General features: G+C 40.2%; 1 protein-coding gene across 1 annotated transcript in view; it reads left to right on the plus strand.

Annotated features, from left to right (window-relative positions):
* LOC126384258 (chloride channel protein 1-like) overlaps positions 1-15,832 on the plus strand; it is a 90,046-nt gene that overhangs the window by 21,356 nt on the left and 52,858 nt on the right. Inside the window, exons 3-5 of the mRNA XM_050035220.1 lie at positions 13,254-13,558; positions 13,653-13,784; positions 14,119-14,247. Coding sequence (XP_049891177.1) covers positions 13,254-13,558; positions 13,653-13,784; positions 14,119-14,247 — 566 coding nt within the window. The remainder of the gene's footprint in view (positions 1-13,253; positions 13,559-13,652; positions 13,785-14,118; positions 14,248-15,832) is intronic.

Genomic DNA, 15,832 nt, shown 5'->3' on the forward strand with positions numbered 1-15,832 from the left:
TTCTTCCTCATTAATAAAACCCTTCATTTAAAAACTGCATTTTGTGTTTACTTGTGTTATCTTTGACTAATGTTTAAATTTGTTTGATGATCTGAAACATTTAAGTGCGGAAAACATGCAAAAAAGTAAGAAATCAGGAAGGGGGCAAACACTTTTTCACACCACTGTATATGTATATATATACATATATTATTACTGATTTAAGATAATTTATATATATATATATATTACTAATTTGTTATATTGTCAAGAATATCATTATTGCAAAAAACCCTTAAATTGTGATATCATTTTAGGGCCATATCGCCAACCCACACATATATGGGCACTAGAGATACCGATACCACTTTTTCCTTCCCGATACCAATTCCAATCCCTGAACCTTAGGTATCTGCCAATATCGAGTACCATCAGATACCAGCGCGTGAAATAAAAATGGATGGGATATGAATTGTTGTATGTCTCAACTCCTAAAACTCTATGTAAAATATTAAAAAATAAATACATAATAGTAGAATGAATGCCATAAAACCTTTTTTATTGTTATTATCCAGTGTTGACACAGATCAAGACACGGGTTAAAGTGCAGCCACACAATTTGGTAAAAAAGATATTTTAAAGGCTACAGTAGAATGCTTTTTAAACTCCGCTCTGTTTCCATTGCGTTTGCCTATAGCGTGTGTATGCATAATGACGTGAGGCATTACGTGGTATCGGATTGGTCATAGGCTGTACTCGCCGTTACCGCAAGACAGTATCGGAGGCATTTCCGATACTGGTATCGGTACAACTGTAATGGGCACTTAAACATTTACTGTTTCATGTATTTGCTATCACACTGAACCAAAAGAGACTCAAATGCAGACTCAGGAACGGAGCAAAGTTCAAAACAATGTCCTTTCATTTCAGGCTAGGTTCGGTGCACAGAGGTCAGTCATTCAAGCAAAGGTATCCAAAAACGACAGGCAAAGACAAAATCCAGAAATCTAAAAAGAGGGTCAATATCACAAGACAAACAAACTAACAAAGAAACGGCTGGAACGCTGACTCAAAGTACAACCGAACTGGCACAGACAAAGGGAAACACAGAGACTAAATAGGGGAGACAACGAGACACAGGTGTGACACATTAGGACAGGTGTAGGTAATCAAGCAGGCGGGAAACACAGGGGAGCAGGAAGTGTAGAGACCTGAAACGAGACAAGACGTGAGTTTCAAAATAAAACAGGAAACACAAGAAACATGAGAATGTGACATTTGCAGCTTTTGTGCTAAACGTCATTGTAGTGACCTTGTGACTATGAACCTGCACTGTATTGTTATGCAAACCTTCTGTTTCTGGTTTCCTCCATAGGACTGTCACAGCAAAACAGACAAAAATCTGTCAAACCTGTAAACCTTGCTTTGGCAAACCAAATCATGTTTCAGCCTCTAGACAGCGTGCTGCAGTTGTTGTTCTCCTTCTCTGTTAATTGGCAGCTCGCAAACCTAGTTTAAAGGTACATGTACTACCACCCACTGTGGCGGTTTGTAGATGCTGTCCTTGTTAAGTCAGTAAAAGCAGTCTGGCTTCATATTATCGGCGCTATTTATTGGTAATAAATAACCTATAAATAACCTATATATATAATAGTAACCTTAATTATTGGAATAATGCCTTATTATAAAAATGTCCCATTATCGGCCAATAATTTATCAGTCCGATATATATCATGCATCCCTACTTATTTTTGATGTTTGGCGGAATCTAATTTGTCCACCCTCGGTATAATAGTGTCTGTCAGCAAACAGTCACTTAGGATGATATAAGACATGGACCACACAGGAAGCATGTCTGCATTTAAAGCGGCATACAGCACATCCAGAAATGTTGTACCGTCCTTTCCCATGCTAGGAATTATTCCTGGGCTAAAACCAGTAATCTTGACCACTGAAAATCTATCGGGTGATGTCATAGAGAACACAGTAGGGAAGCAAACATCCTTGACAACACTATTGGATCTGCCTTGTTACGTCATTGCACCGCCTTTTCTTATGACTAGAATCAAATCCGGGTCAACCAGGTGAAAACCAAGAAAGCATATCACCTGATCACTAGATGACATGATGATACAAATTTTAACCATCTTCAAAATCTGGTTTTCTTTTCAACATAGCATACAGTGTATAAGTTTAACAGGAAAGGGAAGAGCTGATTCAGGTTCTGCTGTGTTGCAAGCTTGCTCGACTACTGGAGCACTGAGCAAAAAGGGGCGGGACTTAGGATGGAATAACCAGTGTATGCCTGAGCACTGCGTAACACCAACAAAGCTACCCATGTCTCTTTAGATGTTGAGCAAAAAAAAAAAAATTGATACAGTAAGTTGAATCACTATGAAATTTCTGACATTTAGTCTTTGTCCACTGCTGACTGAACTTCACAGGGGCTGGCAGATAGCTTGAGGCATGAGAGGGTAACCCCAGCTGGAGCTAGTTTGCACCATGTCAGAATATGTGTGAGAGAGAGAGAGTGAGTGTGTGTGTGTTTGTGTAGGGAGTACGTGCGTGTATATGTCTATCCCTGTGTGGTAATGCAGTTTATGTGTGTGTGTGTGTGTGTGTGTGTGTGTGTGTGTGTTTGCGCGAGTGTCCTGGCTGGGTGTCCAGAGCGGTCCTGGTAATGCTGAGACAGACGGTGAGCGGCTGGGTTTATTTTTGGGTCAGTGACAGTGTGTCAATGGCCGCAGATGCATCGGAAAGGAAGGCTCTGAGATACAAGCAGACCCTGGTGAGTGTCCCTGTCTTGTGCCTCTTATTCTCTCTCTATCTGTAGGTCTTTCTGTCCGTCTGCGTCCATCTGTTTGACTCTACGTCAGCCTCCGTCACCCTAATTCCTCTCTGTTGTTTGTCTGCACTTAAAATCACCCCTAAATCACTCCTGTTATTCTTGCATGACGCACCTGTGTACACGTGCACTGATGGAGCTTGTCTAACTTATTGTGTGTGCCTGTGAATGAACCACATTGTGTCTGATGTGTGTGTGAGTTCTGGACATGGTGAAGACCAATTAGCTGATGTATAACAACAGAGTCACGCAACAGGTGCATAGACACTGTGCTCCTCCTTCACCCCTGATCTTGGCATGCACGTATACAAGTGCACACACACACACACACACACACACATGCACACACACTGTCGCTGTCTTTCTGTTTCTTTCTTTCCCGACTGGCCACCTGTTTGCTACCCTTTCTGCGCCTCGTTTCCTAAGCCCCGCTGGTCTTAACACATCTAGGAATTACTTTTGTGATATGTGTGACACAGTATGTTGTGTGTGCACAGTATGTGTCATTCCATGTAAATCTTGGTCCATCTACAATGTGTGTGCATCCATATTTTTGCATGTGTGTGTTTGTGTTAATACCTCAGTGTGTGTGATTTTGTGTTCATTTGTGTGCTTGTCCATCTGTGTTCATAAAAAGGGAAACCCGATCATGCATTAGCAGAGGTGCTAATCTTCACCATTCATGCAGTAACATGTATGTTTTGTGGTGTGAAGGGTGTCTGAACATCTGGAGGATTATCATCATGGCCTTGGGATGTTCCTTTATAGAAGACTGAATGTTCTCAGTTGTTTAGGGATGTACATTGAGAGACCAGAAAAATAGAAACACTTGGAGGTTGTTTGGCAATGTGATGGAATAAGCCTGAAATAATTTATTGTTGTGAGTACTCAGGTTTTGTTAAAAATGGTCCTGAGCACAAGATTAGCCTCCACCAACAGATATTAAGTAGAAAAAAGTGAAAGAAAATGCTGCATGGAGCCTATCCCAGCTGACATTGGGTGAGAGGCAGGGTACACCCTGGACAGGTCGCCAAACTATCACAGGGCTGACACATAGAGACAGACAACCATTCACGCTCACATTCACACCTACAGTCAATAGAGTCACCATTTAACCTGCATGTCTTTGGACTGTGGGAGGAAGCCGGAGTACCCACAGAAAACCCACGCTGACACAGGAGAACATGCAAACTCTGCACAGAAGCGCCAGGAACCCTCTTGCTGTGCTAACCACTACACCACTGTGCCGTCCATGATTGGACTATATTTACGTCTGAAATAAAACTATGTGGCTTAATGTTGTAGCAGCACACTGAAAACTGAAAAATAATTGAAGCTTAATTCAAGAAATATTTTGCATCTTAGCAATCTGATTAAGTTCTTTTGAGAAATACAAAAGCAGTGTTTACACTCTGAAACACATTCAGCTGCAGAGCCCCTGCAGTGTTGGTTGGCTGGTATGTGAGTCCTGGTGAATATGGTGACCTGCAGAATTGAATGGTTGTTGAAACCCTATGCCTATGAGTAGGAAGTTCAGGAAGTGCAAAGTCATGCAACCTGTGCATGTGTGTGAGTGCATTTTTGAAGGGCCATGCAGGCTTATGTTTACACTGTCATCCAAGAAAGCAGGGCTTTAAACAGGAGTGTTGTGTCACTTGTTTTAACATGATTATTATTTTTTGGTTACCTTATTTTCAGTATTGCGACTGTAGGGTTAACTATTGCTGCTTTCACAGAATATTTACACAATGAGATTTTTGATAAATAATTATAGTAATGTGGCTATAATGACTAAGTGGGTAAAGGCCGATAATGCATAAAACAGCTAGAACAATCTGGTAAGTTTGGAAAATGACATCACTTTATTGTAATGCAGTCTTTAACACTAGGAAAAGACAATACCTAAGATATTACATTATACAAAATCTAAGACAATATCCATATCAGCATATCTATATTGTATCAATATATTTTGCAACCATAATTCTAAGTGCGTTTTTTGTGTATCTTCTCTATCTGATATTCCAGTATGTAACAACTCATTTGACCGATAAGCAATACCGATATATCGATATCTACACTTTTTTCCCCACCTAATTTTAGTGATCGTCAAGTCCCTTCTGTAGTGGATTTAACTTCATATTATGCATGCATACTCTTATCGTGACGCCCACCAGCGGATGGAGACATGAAATAGCATGCATCGTTCATTGCACAAATTAAGTAAAAAGCATGGCGGCCAATTCTGATTCATTTTCAAGCCATTATTGGCTACAGATACTGATGAGGTGCCGATATTATCGTGTATCTGTAGTTCTAATCACTGCATAGTTAGCTGAATTTGAAACATCAAGAAAACACAGTTAAGTAAATACACATAATAATAATAATCCTACTGCAATGGGATACAAAGGCAGGGCACGTTGCCAGAGTTGGCAGTCATGTGCAGAATGCATGGAGTTAAGTCCTTCTCTATTTTAGAAGACCTTCATATGCATTAGGTTTGACTTCAAATGATGGCTTATAATGGCATGCACTCACATTCAGCTGTACACATGTAGCTCTGTGTGGAGGTATGTGGACATCAGAGGGCCCACAAATAACGTTCAGTGGAGCTCATTCTCACCATGTGATATGATCCACTTTGGAAAAAATATCATCACCCTGTCTCCATCACTACATCAGCAATAACTTTCCCTAAATATGATTAAAAGCAGAGGGAATCCAGCCAGTGCAAGACTGTTGACATTTTGTCAAAATAATAATGAAACGGGCGCCATATCTCCATTTACATGTAGCACAAATTTTTCAGGAATTTCCAGAAAATCTGCAAAAGAAAATACAAATTAATATTTTGGGCTTGGACAGTGGTGGCTGGTAAAATATGCAAGTGGCTGCTAGATTTGCTTCACAGCCAAAGAAAGGTAATTATTAAGTGGGCGGTATATTGTTGAATCAACTAGCCATGGTAGCAGGTGGACAGTGATATGCATTTCCATCCACCACTGTTATGCAAATATTAGGAGTTGTTGGAGATTAGGGCTGCAACTAATGGTTATTTCCACTGTTGATTAATCAGCTGATTTTTTCATGATAAATTGATCAATTGTTTGGTTTATAAAATGTGAAATATGTTGATCAGTGTTTCCGAAAGCCAAGATGACTTTCTCAATGTCTTGTTTTGTCCACAACCCACTTATACGACAGTTTACCTGTTACAGAGAAGTAAAGAAACCACAAAATACTTACATTTAACGGAAATCAGAAATCAAATGGTGAAAACAATCTAGAAAACACAATGGGGTTGCAGTATTCCTGTTTGTGTCATGTATTAATCTGAGGAATGTTACAGTCTCCTCATCACTCCACACAGATCTGATGTTTTCATCTGCCACAATTTTCACTGGAGCGTGAGGCGACAATGATTTATTTTCAAAGTGTTTCCAATTCACTTTGTTGCATTTTGCTTTTAATAAATACATCGACTTTTACACCCCAGCCAAGAGTAAAAACCTTTTTTCTACAATATGCAGACTTTTTTAAATTTAAGCGGGTTATTTTGTGTTTACTGATGTTGGCAGTTTTCAAAAGGTGATAACATCAGGTGATGGCAGCTGTGGTGGCTCAGGAGGTAGAGTGGGTCATCCACTAATAAAGTCTGCTTGATGAAGTATTCTTGTGCAAACTGGGCCATGAGTGTGTGAGTGCATGTGCATGTTTGACTAATGAGCAGGTGGCACTTTGTATGGTAGCCTCGGCCACTAGTGTGTGAATATGTGTGGGAATGGGTGGACGTGGCATGTAGTGTAAAGCACTTTGAATGCTCGGAAGAGTGGAGAGGTGCTACACAAATGCAAGTCCTTCCATTTACCACGAAAGCCCGGAGAATCTCAGTTTAACCCCTCTGTTACCAAAATCTTTTGAGCAGGGTTGGTCAGTTTATACTTCCTCTCTGTATGTCCTTGAGGGACTAAAAGACAGCTGGAAGGACAGAGAGACATAGGAGAAACTGAGGAATATGTTGAGCCATTGAAAGGTACACTGATGGTGAGAGAGAGGGAGAGAGGTGTGGGAAGTGTAATGAGGAATATTGGATCACACTGGTGCTAAATTTAGCCCAGAGTAGTGTTTCACCAGCAGAGAGTAGGGGGCAATGAAGGAAGGAGGTAAGTGATTAGTGCAGAGTAGAATTTCTCTGCTCAAGAGGGAAAACAGGAAGGAGAGGTGGAATGAGGTAAAGGAGGAAGAGTGAGGCAAGGATGGATTTCTGACAGCATGGCCAACTCTGCGGTGGCCATGTTTGAGGTCCTCCTGTCTGGGATTCATGGCAGTAAACAGCTGACTGCGTTTTTAAACACGCACCTTGGGTGTCTCGACTAAATCAAATAGAAATGTTCAAGTTATTATGTTGGCGCTATAATATACTATAATAGTAAAATTGTCAGCTGACACTGACTGGGACACACTTTTAACAAGATTTATTTTTAATAAATGTTGCTTAAACATCACACAAACAATTATTTACTAGCCTTAGTTTTTCTGAAAAGTTAACAAAAAACAATCATTGATGAGGTATGTGTGCATCTCTAGGGCTCGTGTTAGGGGGCATCCACGCTAACACGTTTTCAAACACATTGTAAAACAAAAACGAATTCCATACACACGAGCGTTTTAGCGCTGATTCAGAAATAATCTTTGTCCATACTAACACACCTGAAAAGGCATATCACATGACCCTTCACATACACTGGACATGCATGTGCCAGTGTATGTGAAGGCAGATCGTCTACTCTGCGGTTTGTTGCTACAGAGATGTGCTCTGTTTTCCTTATGGTGCTCTGTTGTGTGCTGGTGTTTTGTGCAATACATGAATGGCTGATGTGCAATACTGTTATGTGTAGCATGTGTTGTTATGTCTTTATGGCGTTTGCTTCATTTCTCTGGACTATTATTTTAAGGCAGCAATACTTGTGCAGCCCCTGAGTCCAAGACAAATTTCCTTACAGGGACAAGAAAGAATATCATATCGAATCATATCGAATCGTATCGAATCGTATCGAATCGTATCGTATCGTATCGTATCGTATCGTATCGTATCGTATCGTATTTTCTTTTGTCGTTTTCTTTTTGGTATGTGTGTTTCCCTTTGTATCAATCTGGATCCCCTCTCTAAATTCAGAGGTTTTTGCAGGTCCATGAACGCAGCACGGAACTGTTCATGAGTTCCTATCTTTCCTCATTAGTGGTTTGTAGACTTTAAATTGTGGGGTGGATAATTGTGATCAGCTGTTCTGATCAGAGCTGATCAGATCAGATTGATGGATGAGAGGAGCAGCTGCTGCAGAGGCGAGTAAAAGCAAACTTTAAGACCCAACGCTATGAGCACTTAAGTTTCACTTCCACCATGCCTGGCGTTCAGCTTTTCTGCCTGTGCCCAGAGTACACTCTGCACTCCGAGAGTGTGGTGCAGTGGATAACTAAACCATATAGATATTCCAACAGAGCTCCTGATAAACGGTCCGTCTCCAAAAGTAAAAAATCAATACATGGCCAATTTGTGTCAGTATGAGGGGCCTGTATACTTTGTGTCTGTATGTTTGTTATATAGAAGCTGCCAAGAAAGCCATTTCTGCATGAATGAAACTATTTCTTCAATCTAAAGAAGAATCAGTGTGTGGTGTGTGCAGTTACTCAACGTGTGATGTTGACAGTCTATCATGTATCTGTCTGGCATAACATGATGGTAAGGTGATAGTTGCCACCTTTCAGGTTCATTTTCGTGCACTCTTTGTGTGTAATGCTGCAGCAGACATGAGCTTTCAGGACATGTCAGGAATAATCCATGATAGGAAAATCCTCCCTTCTCAGAATGCATGGAACATCTTTATTTCTTGTGCATTTCATTTTAAAAATACTTGGTCTGCTAAGCAACAGTATTCTTGGGTTAGAAACAACATGCTGTGTTACATTTAACATTGAACGCATGAGCGTCTATTGTTTGAGTCTGTGTCGTGTGTTGGCATTCAGTTACAGCACATTGTGTATTATGCTGCTCAGGTTTCACTGTGCGTTGACCGGCGTCTCTGCTCACACAGCATTGTTAGTACCTTATGTGTGTGTGTGTGTGTGTGTGTGTGTGTCTTAATCCATCTGTCTGTTTGTCCATCAATCTGTCTGTCCATGAACCTGCTAAATTAGAAGCTGTTGAAAGGTTACTGCACTGACGTCCAAAGTGTCAGCACCAGACACAACTTATCAGCATGTCAGTTGTATTCCTGGAGTTGTTTTGTCTGCTGTCGATGTACCAAGAATATAAATGAGCCCTGGTGTATTATTTGTGCTATAGTGCTGGAGTATTAGACAGTGCTTCAATGGTGGACAGCAATAAATTGTGATTATTTGGGTGTCTGAGCAGTGGAAATAAGGGAAATGACTTCAAGTTCTGAGCTGACAAAAGTACAGCAGGCATTTTTTTTAAATTATACATATATGGGTACAAAATGAATCAAGATTAAGTTTAAAGTCTACTCACAAATTTGAACCTTTGTGACTTTACTGACCTCTAGTGTCCATACATAGTATTGTTTGTTGTTACTGTAGTTGTCATCGGAATTTTGCACTTCATGTAAGTGACGTGAAATTTCATTATATAAAGACTGCACCAATTTTCACAGTGAAATGGTTTAAAGACAGAAGAAGGAAAAGAAAAAAGAGTCAAATAGCTTGATATTCTATACTTGGAAGCTTGATTAGTGTTTATATATTTTTATGCCTCTGCACTGACAATAGCTGTGGACGCAGGCATTATGTTTTTGTGTTGTCTGTCCAGCTATTCGTCCGGAGGAATTTCCTCAAATTAGGCACAAATGTCTACTTGGACTCAAAAATAAACTGCTTAGAATTTGGTGGTTTAAGGTCAAAGGTCAAGGTCACTGTGACCTCATAAAAAATATGTCTTTGGCCATAACTGAAGAATTCCTATACTAATTATGACTAGATTTCACACGTTGCATGTCTAATAGGATAAAAAGATGATGTGATGACATTATATATCCCAAAGGTCAAAGGTCAACTTCACTGTGACACCATAATGTTCCCAGCATCATATCTCAGGAACAGAAGAGGAGACATTTGGTCAGATACTGAACTGGTGACTCTAATCCTGAGTGTCCACCTTGAAACTGTGCTGATTGTGTAGATCCTCTGTGCTGTCAGGGGGGAAGATGTGTGTGAAGCATCCATGTTTTCACAAACTGTAAGAGAAACCTGACTGGTTCCTGGAGGCGTACTAACATGAACTAGTGTGTTTTTCTCTTTAACTACCGGCACACAGTACTGGCAAAAAAATTACACCTCACATTTGACATATGAGTTTTATTAAATGTCATTTCAAAATACCCCAACAAGTCCTGCACAGCAGTTTCCAGTAGCGATGCTGTCTCAGATTTGATTGCCAGTTACCAGTGGGCAGGTCCTAGGTGTTATTTTACAACAGTAAGATTAAATGTCACGTAGAATACCCAACACTCACACTTTTTAAAGTTTACGTGCACGTTTCCTTTTTTGCTTTTTCATACCCGCAAAATTCCATACCTAATATGTTTCAAAGATGAGAAAAGACTATTTAGAGGGGTTTTTTTATAAGAGGAAACTGCACAAAGGGCTTATTGTAATTACGTTATTTAAAAAATAGAGGGGGAAAAAAGAAAGCATGCACTATATAGTATAGTGTGGCTTATATTGGAAGTAGGGTTAAGCAATTTATCTTTTATATCGACATCATGATATGAGGCTAGATATTGTTTTTGGAAATTGTAATTCAGTAAGACTGCACCTATCGTTCATTTTTTTCTCAATTAATCTAACAATGATTTTTTTGATTAGTCGATTAATCTAAAGACTAAATTTATCAATTATTCTGATGATTTTATTTTTATTACTTGATTACTTTAACAATTAAATTACCTAAATAAAAATCAATATATAAATCATTAATATTTAAATAATTTATTTAATCATCTTTGCTTAAAAATAGTAATAGTAAAATCTGTCTAATTTCCACATCACTGCTGTCATGATATTAACAGCAACGACAGTAATAACAATAGACTCTATTTGTCAGATGCCTGATTACAAAAATACTGTCCCTCCAAGTCAAAAGCATTGCTGTGACACATACATTAATTTAATCACTGTATATCACAGCAGCCATTTCCCTTATATGGAGAATCACTTGCAACGAGCAAATTTATTTTTACATTATCATCATTTTCTCACTCATTTATAGAAGTTAAAGGAACATCTGAATAACAACCCAAGGTTACACATGGTGTAACATTAGCAGCGGTGCAGAAAGTTTAATTGTTATATTATTGTAATATTTTTAGTGTTGTCTTTTCCTGGTATTAAAAGCTGCATTACAGTAAAGTGATGTTCTTACCAGACTCCTCTAGCTGTTCTAATGTTTATGAAAGCCCTGACTGTCACTTCTACAATGTCAACACAATATCCATATTGAGGCATTTGGTCAAAAATATTGTTATTTGATTTTCTCCATATCACCCAGCACTAGTTGGAAGTATGTGAGGAAAGGATGAAACAAATGCAGGAGGGTATATCCTACTGAAGAAGATATTTGTGCTAGTGAGGGAGGGAGAGAGAGAGAGAGATGAGAATTGATCTCTTCCCCAGATGTCCCAGGCAATTTTCATGGAGTCTGTCCAGAGGTGATAAATTGAGAGGCAGAGCCCATGTTTCCGTTTCCATTAGAGCTGTTTGGGTCAACACGTGGTGCTGTCTATTTATAAAGTGGACTCTTCTCTGCCAGGGTGCCAGAAGGAGAGTACTATCACTCTCTACATTCTCACTTTCTCAGGAACTACCTGTACATGTTTATGTCTAATAAATGAATGCTGGATAACTGTCATATTTGCTCTGTTCTCTACTTATGGGGCTGATCACCAATCGCTGGAAGCAGTACTGGCTGATAGGGTTGGGCTGGTGTTAGATTTTTCAAACCAGTTTGATATCAAGAGCCGGGCTGGCAACACATTCTCACTCCGACCTCGACGTGCAACGTAACCTGGGTGCATTGGTTGTTGACGTTCTGGGACACCGTGTCAAGTTCTGCCTGTTACATGCATTGTCTTCTTTCAAGAAACTTCTGTTTTCACAGGAAATTTAACATTTACATACAGACTCTTTCAAAAGAAATGTACTATGTCCACCACGAATTGCCCTTTTTTTTCACTTCAACAACAAACACACGTGGTAAGGTTTAGGCAACAAAAACAAGTAGTTAGGTTTAGTAAAAAAAGAACAGGGTTTGGCTTAAGGATCTTACGGGATGCGAACACTGCTCTGTTGGGTGAAAGTCGATGTTTGTTTGACCCATCCACCACAACCCCCAGCCTGCCCCACTCAGACATTCGCTACCTTAACTTTTGTCCCTCTCCCACCACATTTCCCCGGTGGCTGCTGGGCGCTGTTAAACTATGACGGTGACTGGCTGCGTATCATGCAAACGTTAAAGGGCAGGTTTTTTCGTAGGAGTCTGATGCCGCAAGTCCCTGCCCAAGCGATGGACTTCGATGACTTCGGAGTGAGACCGGGCTCAGACTGGACCGATATACTGAATTTTGCACTATATTAACAAATATAACTTGCCTGTGGATGAAATAAATACAATTTCATATAAATAAACATTTGAATTAAAGCTAACTGTGCACAGCACACCAAGTTAGAATCAATAAATGAGGCAACTAAAGTTGATTTCGGAGCCCTTTAAAAAATTTGTTTTAGTTCTGTGTCAAATGTCCTCATTAGTTTTTACCATATTTAATCAACCTCATCTTGTTTTTTTTTTGTTTTTTTTCATATCATTTATGTGACTCAAGACCATGATGATATAGTATTAAGCATATACATGACATTCAAAAATAAGTATAAGTTGATTAAAAGTCTGGGCATTTCCAGCCTTTCCAACCTCTCCAACATGCAACAAGCAGAAACTGCACATTTCCTAACAGTATTTTGAAAAGACACAATGCATGTATTAAGCGTGAATTGATATGCAGTCCCTGAGCGTCTAAAACAGACGTAGGAAGGGACCTAGCTTGTCATATTCAGACATGGCGGTCCAATGACAAAGTGACAGTGTTTGACGAGTTGGGATGAGAATTTGTGGCATTATAGTCTTATCTTAGTCAATGAAAACCGCAACTATTTTAGTCTAGTTTTAGTCAATGAAACATTTTAGCAGCGAGAGATAAATTCTCCCGCTTGTTTTGTGTCATCTGATTGGCTCGTTTGATTGGCCTCTAACTGCCAGTCAGATTATTTAGAATGAATGTTGACTGACAGTGATCAGTGGCTGATTAATCAGACCATTCTTACTAATTGATTAATGGGCTGTTTTTCCAATTGATTGACAGCTCTATGGGGAGTACCAAGAGAACCAAGGAGGCTCTGGCAGACGGGAGGCCACACGCCTGCTGACAGAGAGACAGATCAAGAAACATGGCAACCATCACCACAGCCACGCCAAGACACGACATGGCCGGCGCAGCCATGGTCAAAATGGATACCACAGTAGGCATCAGCACAGCTACCACAGCAGACATAGGAACAGGCGTCAGTCCAACATGGAGGCGGGGGATGAACGAGATGAGCAAACAGCTGAGCCTGACCTTACGTCCTCTATAAAGAAGAAACGCTCCTACTCCAAATGTAGAGGTGAGCCTCCACAGAAAGGTTACAAAGTAAATAAATAGATTTAGTCCTTGTTACTCCTTTTTTGTGAGCTTTCAATGTGTTTGTTTTTTTCCAGACTGCATAGCACGGGTGCAGCGATTCCTTGTGACCAGGTTAGGAGAGGACTGGATCTTCCTTGTTCTGCTAGGTATCACGATGGCACTGGTCAGCTGGACAATGGACTACGCAAGTGCAAAGAGCCTGCAAGGTAGGACTACAGAACCCATAATGCATTGCAGAAGCCGTTAAAGGGAAAGCCAGTGCACAGTAGATCACATATTTGCATCTTTCTTCTCCCTGAGTTTTCCTTTATGAGAGGTCAATAGCAAGACTTTACTATATAGAGCAACTTTACCTTCTGTCTCCTACTTCTGTCTTCAATTCTCTGTCTTGCTCCTCTACGTTAACCCCTTTCTCTTTACTTACTCCTTCATTCCTGCTAATCATCCTTCTTTCTTCCTTTCAGTCCATTGTTCTTTTGCTTTTTTCCTGTTTCTTACACCTCCACAACCTCTTTCTTTCTCCCTCTCTCCCTCCTTCAGCCTATAAATGGATTTATGGGGAGCTGAGGGGAAACATCCCCCTGCAGTACCTGGCTTGGGTTTCATATCCCCTGATCTTCATCCTGTTCTCCTCCCTCTTCTGTCACCTGGTTGCTCCTCAAGCTATCGGTCTGTACCCCTTTCCTCTTTGTCATGGCTGTGTGTTCTCATGCTTCTCTGTGCTCATCTGCTTCTGGTTGTGAATTATTACTTTACAGTGCCCATGACATGACTAGCAGAGTGCAATTTGTTTTTGCATATTTATGTATAGTGACTAGCAGCACTGACAGTGCTGACAGCACAAACAATGCTAACAATGGCAACAGCACCAACAGAGCTAACCATATTACTAGGGGAGATCTGGGTTCAGACGGTGGTATAACAGTAACTGCTGTATGCATGGCTCCATGACTGCCCCTTAACTGCTAACTAGCTTGCAGGTCCTGTATGCCAGTCAGTATTTAGCAGAATTAAGAGTCATGGGAATAATTAGAGACATCCTTTCATTGGAAGCAAAATTAGTATACGCACCCGAGTGCAGGATTGTTTTCCAGGAAATGGGAAACTCTAAAATATCCTCAAGAATACCTACAAAACAACATTTATGTCATTATTAGGCCAGATACCAGCATATAGGTGACAATCAGTTCAAGACATATGCTAACAAAAGCATCTATTTTGATGTCATGAGAACTTTAGATGTTGTGCATATTAGTTGGTGTATACTTAAAATTCTGTCAGCAACATCACATAGTGGAATAGACCCTCTAAGGGCCGATGTCACAATGACATAATTTCATTAGCTGGAGGCAAAAAACGACTCACCACCACAGGGCTGTAGGCTACATAGGAGTCTTAAAATGTCGTCTTGTTGTGTTATTGGGTTCCAGAATAGAAGGAGTCATGGCTCAAAGCTTAAATTTTATCACATACCAGCCGCCGCTGCCTGTCAACAAAAACAACTATGGTTAAATGTGATAAGTCGAAAGGACTGGACAGAGGCGATCATCAAAAATGCTGCATGTGCAGAGCATCCTTCATATTAGGTTAGGGAAAGGTACTGTTGTAGGGATGGATAATGTTATGTGTATTAAGAGTCATCATGTCCACCTCATCAGAAATTGGGGAGGTTTTAAAGCAACTCTTACCTTTCTTGCATTTCACACAGCACTAAGAAAAAATTTGAACATCCTCAACTCCTGCCTCCCTCCAAAGTCCTACTCCCCCCTCCTCCATTACGTCCTCATTATGTCTATGATAGACGTAGGCATTGGCAAGGTAACGTTAGATACACGGAAGAGGAGAACGAGTGTAACGATACAACCAAGACAGTCAAACGCAACCCCAGAGTTTTAAAACTCAACCGGAGTCAGTGATGACTGATGAGTTTTAGAATAAGGTTACAGTGCTAACGTTAGATAGTAGCGTTAACGTTACTAGTAAGTGGAAACGCACAAGGAAGATAACATTAATGTTTCAGAGGCTACGCTACAGTAGGCTAACGTTAGCCATTAGCAACTTGATGCTGTGTTGTCTTATATAACGTTATAGCCTATGTTACATTAGAGGCAAACTAAAAATACCTGTCCATATGCGTCCGAATTCGGTCCGAATGCAATGATTGGTCGGAGTTTTCTTAGAACCATATGAGAATGGTATAATTATGAGTTTGTATCTCTGGTGGAATTCACTTACATTTTAGTGTGGCATCAGC

This window comes from Epinephelus moara, chromosome 22, assembly GCF_006386435.1.
Source record: "Epinephelus moara isolate mb chromosome 22, YSFRI_EMoa_1.0, whole genome shotgun sequence".
Classification (NCBI taxonomy): domain Eukaryota; kingdom Metazoa; phylum Chordata; class Actinopteri; order Perciformes; family Serranidae; genus Epinephelus; species Epinephelus moara.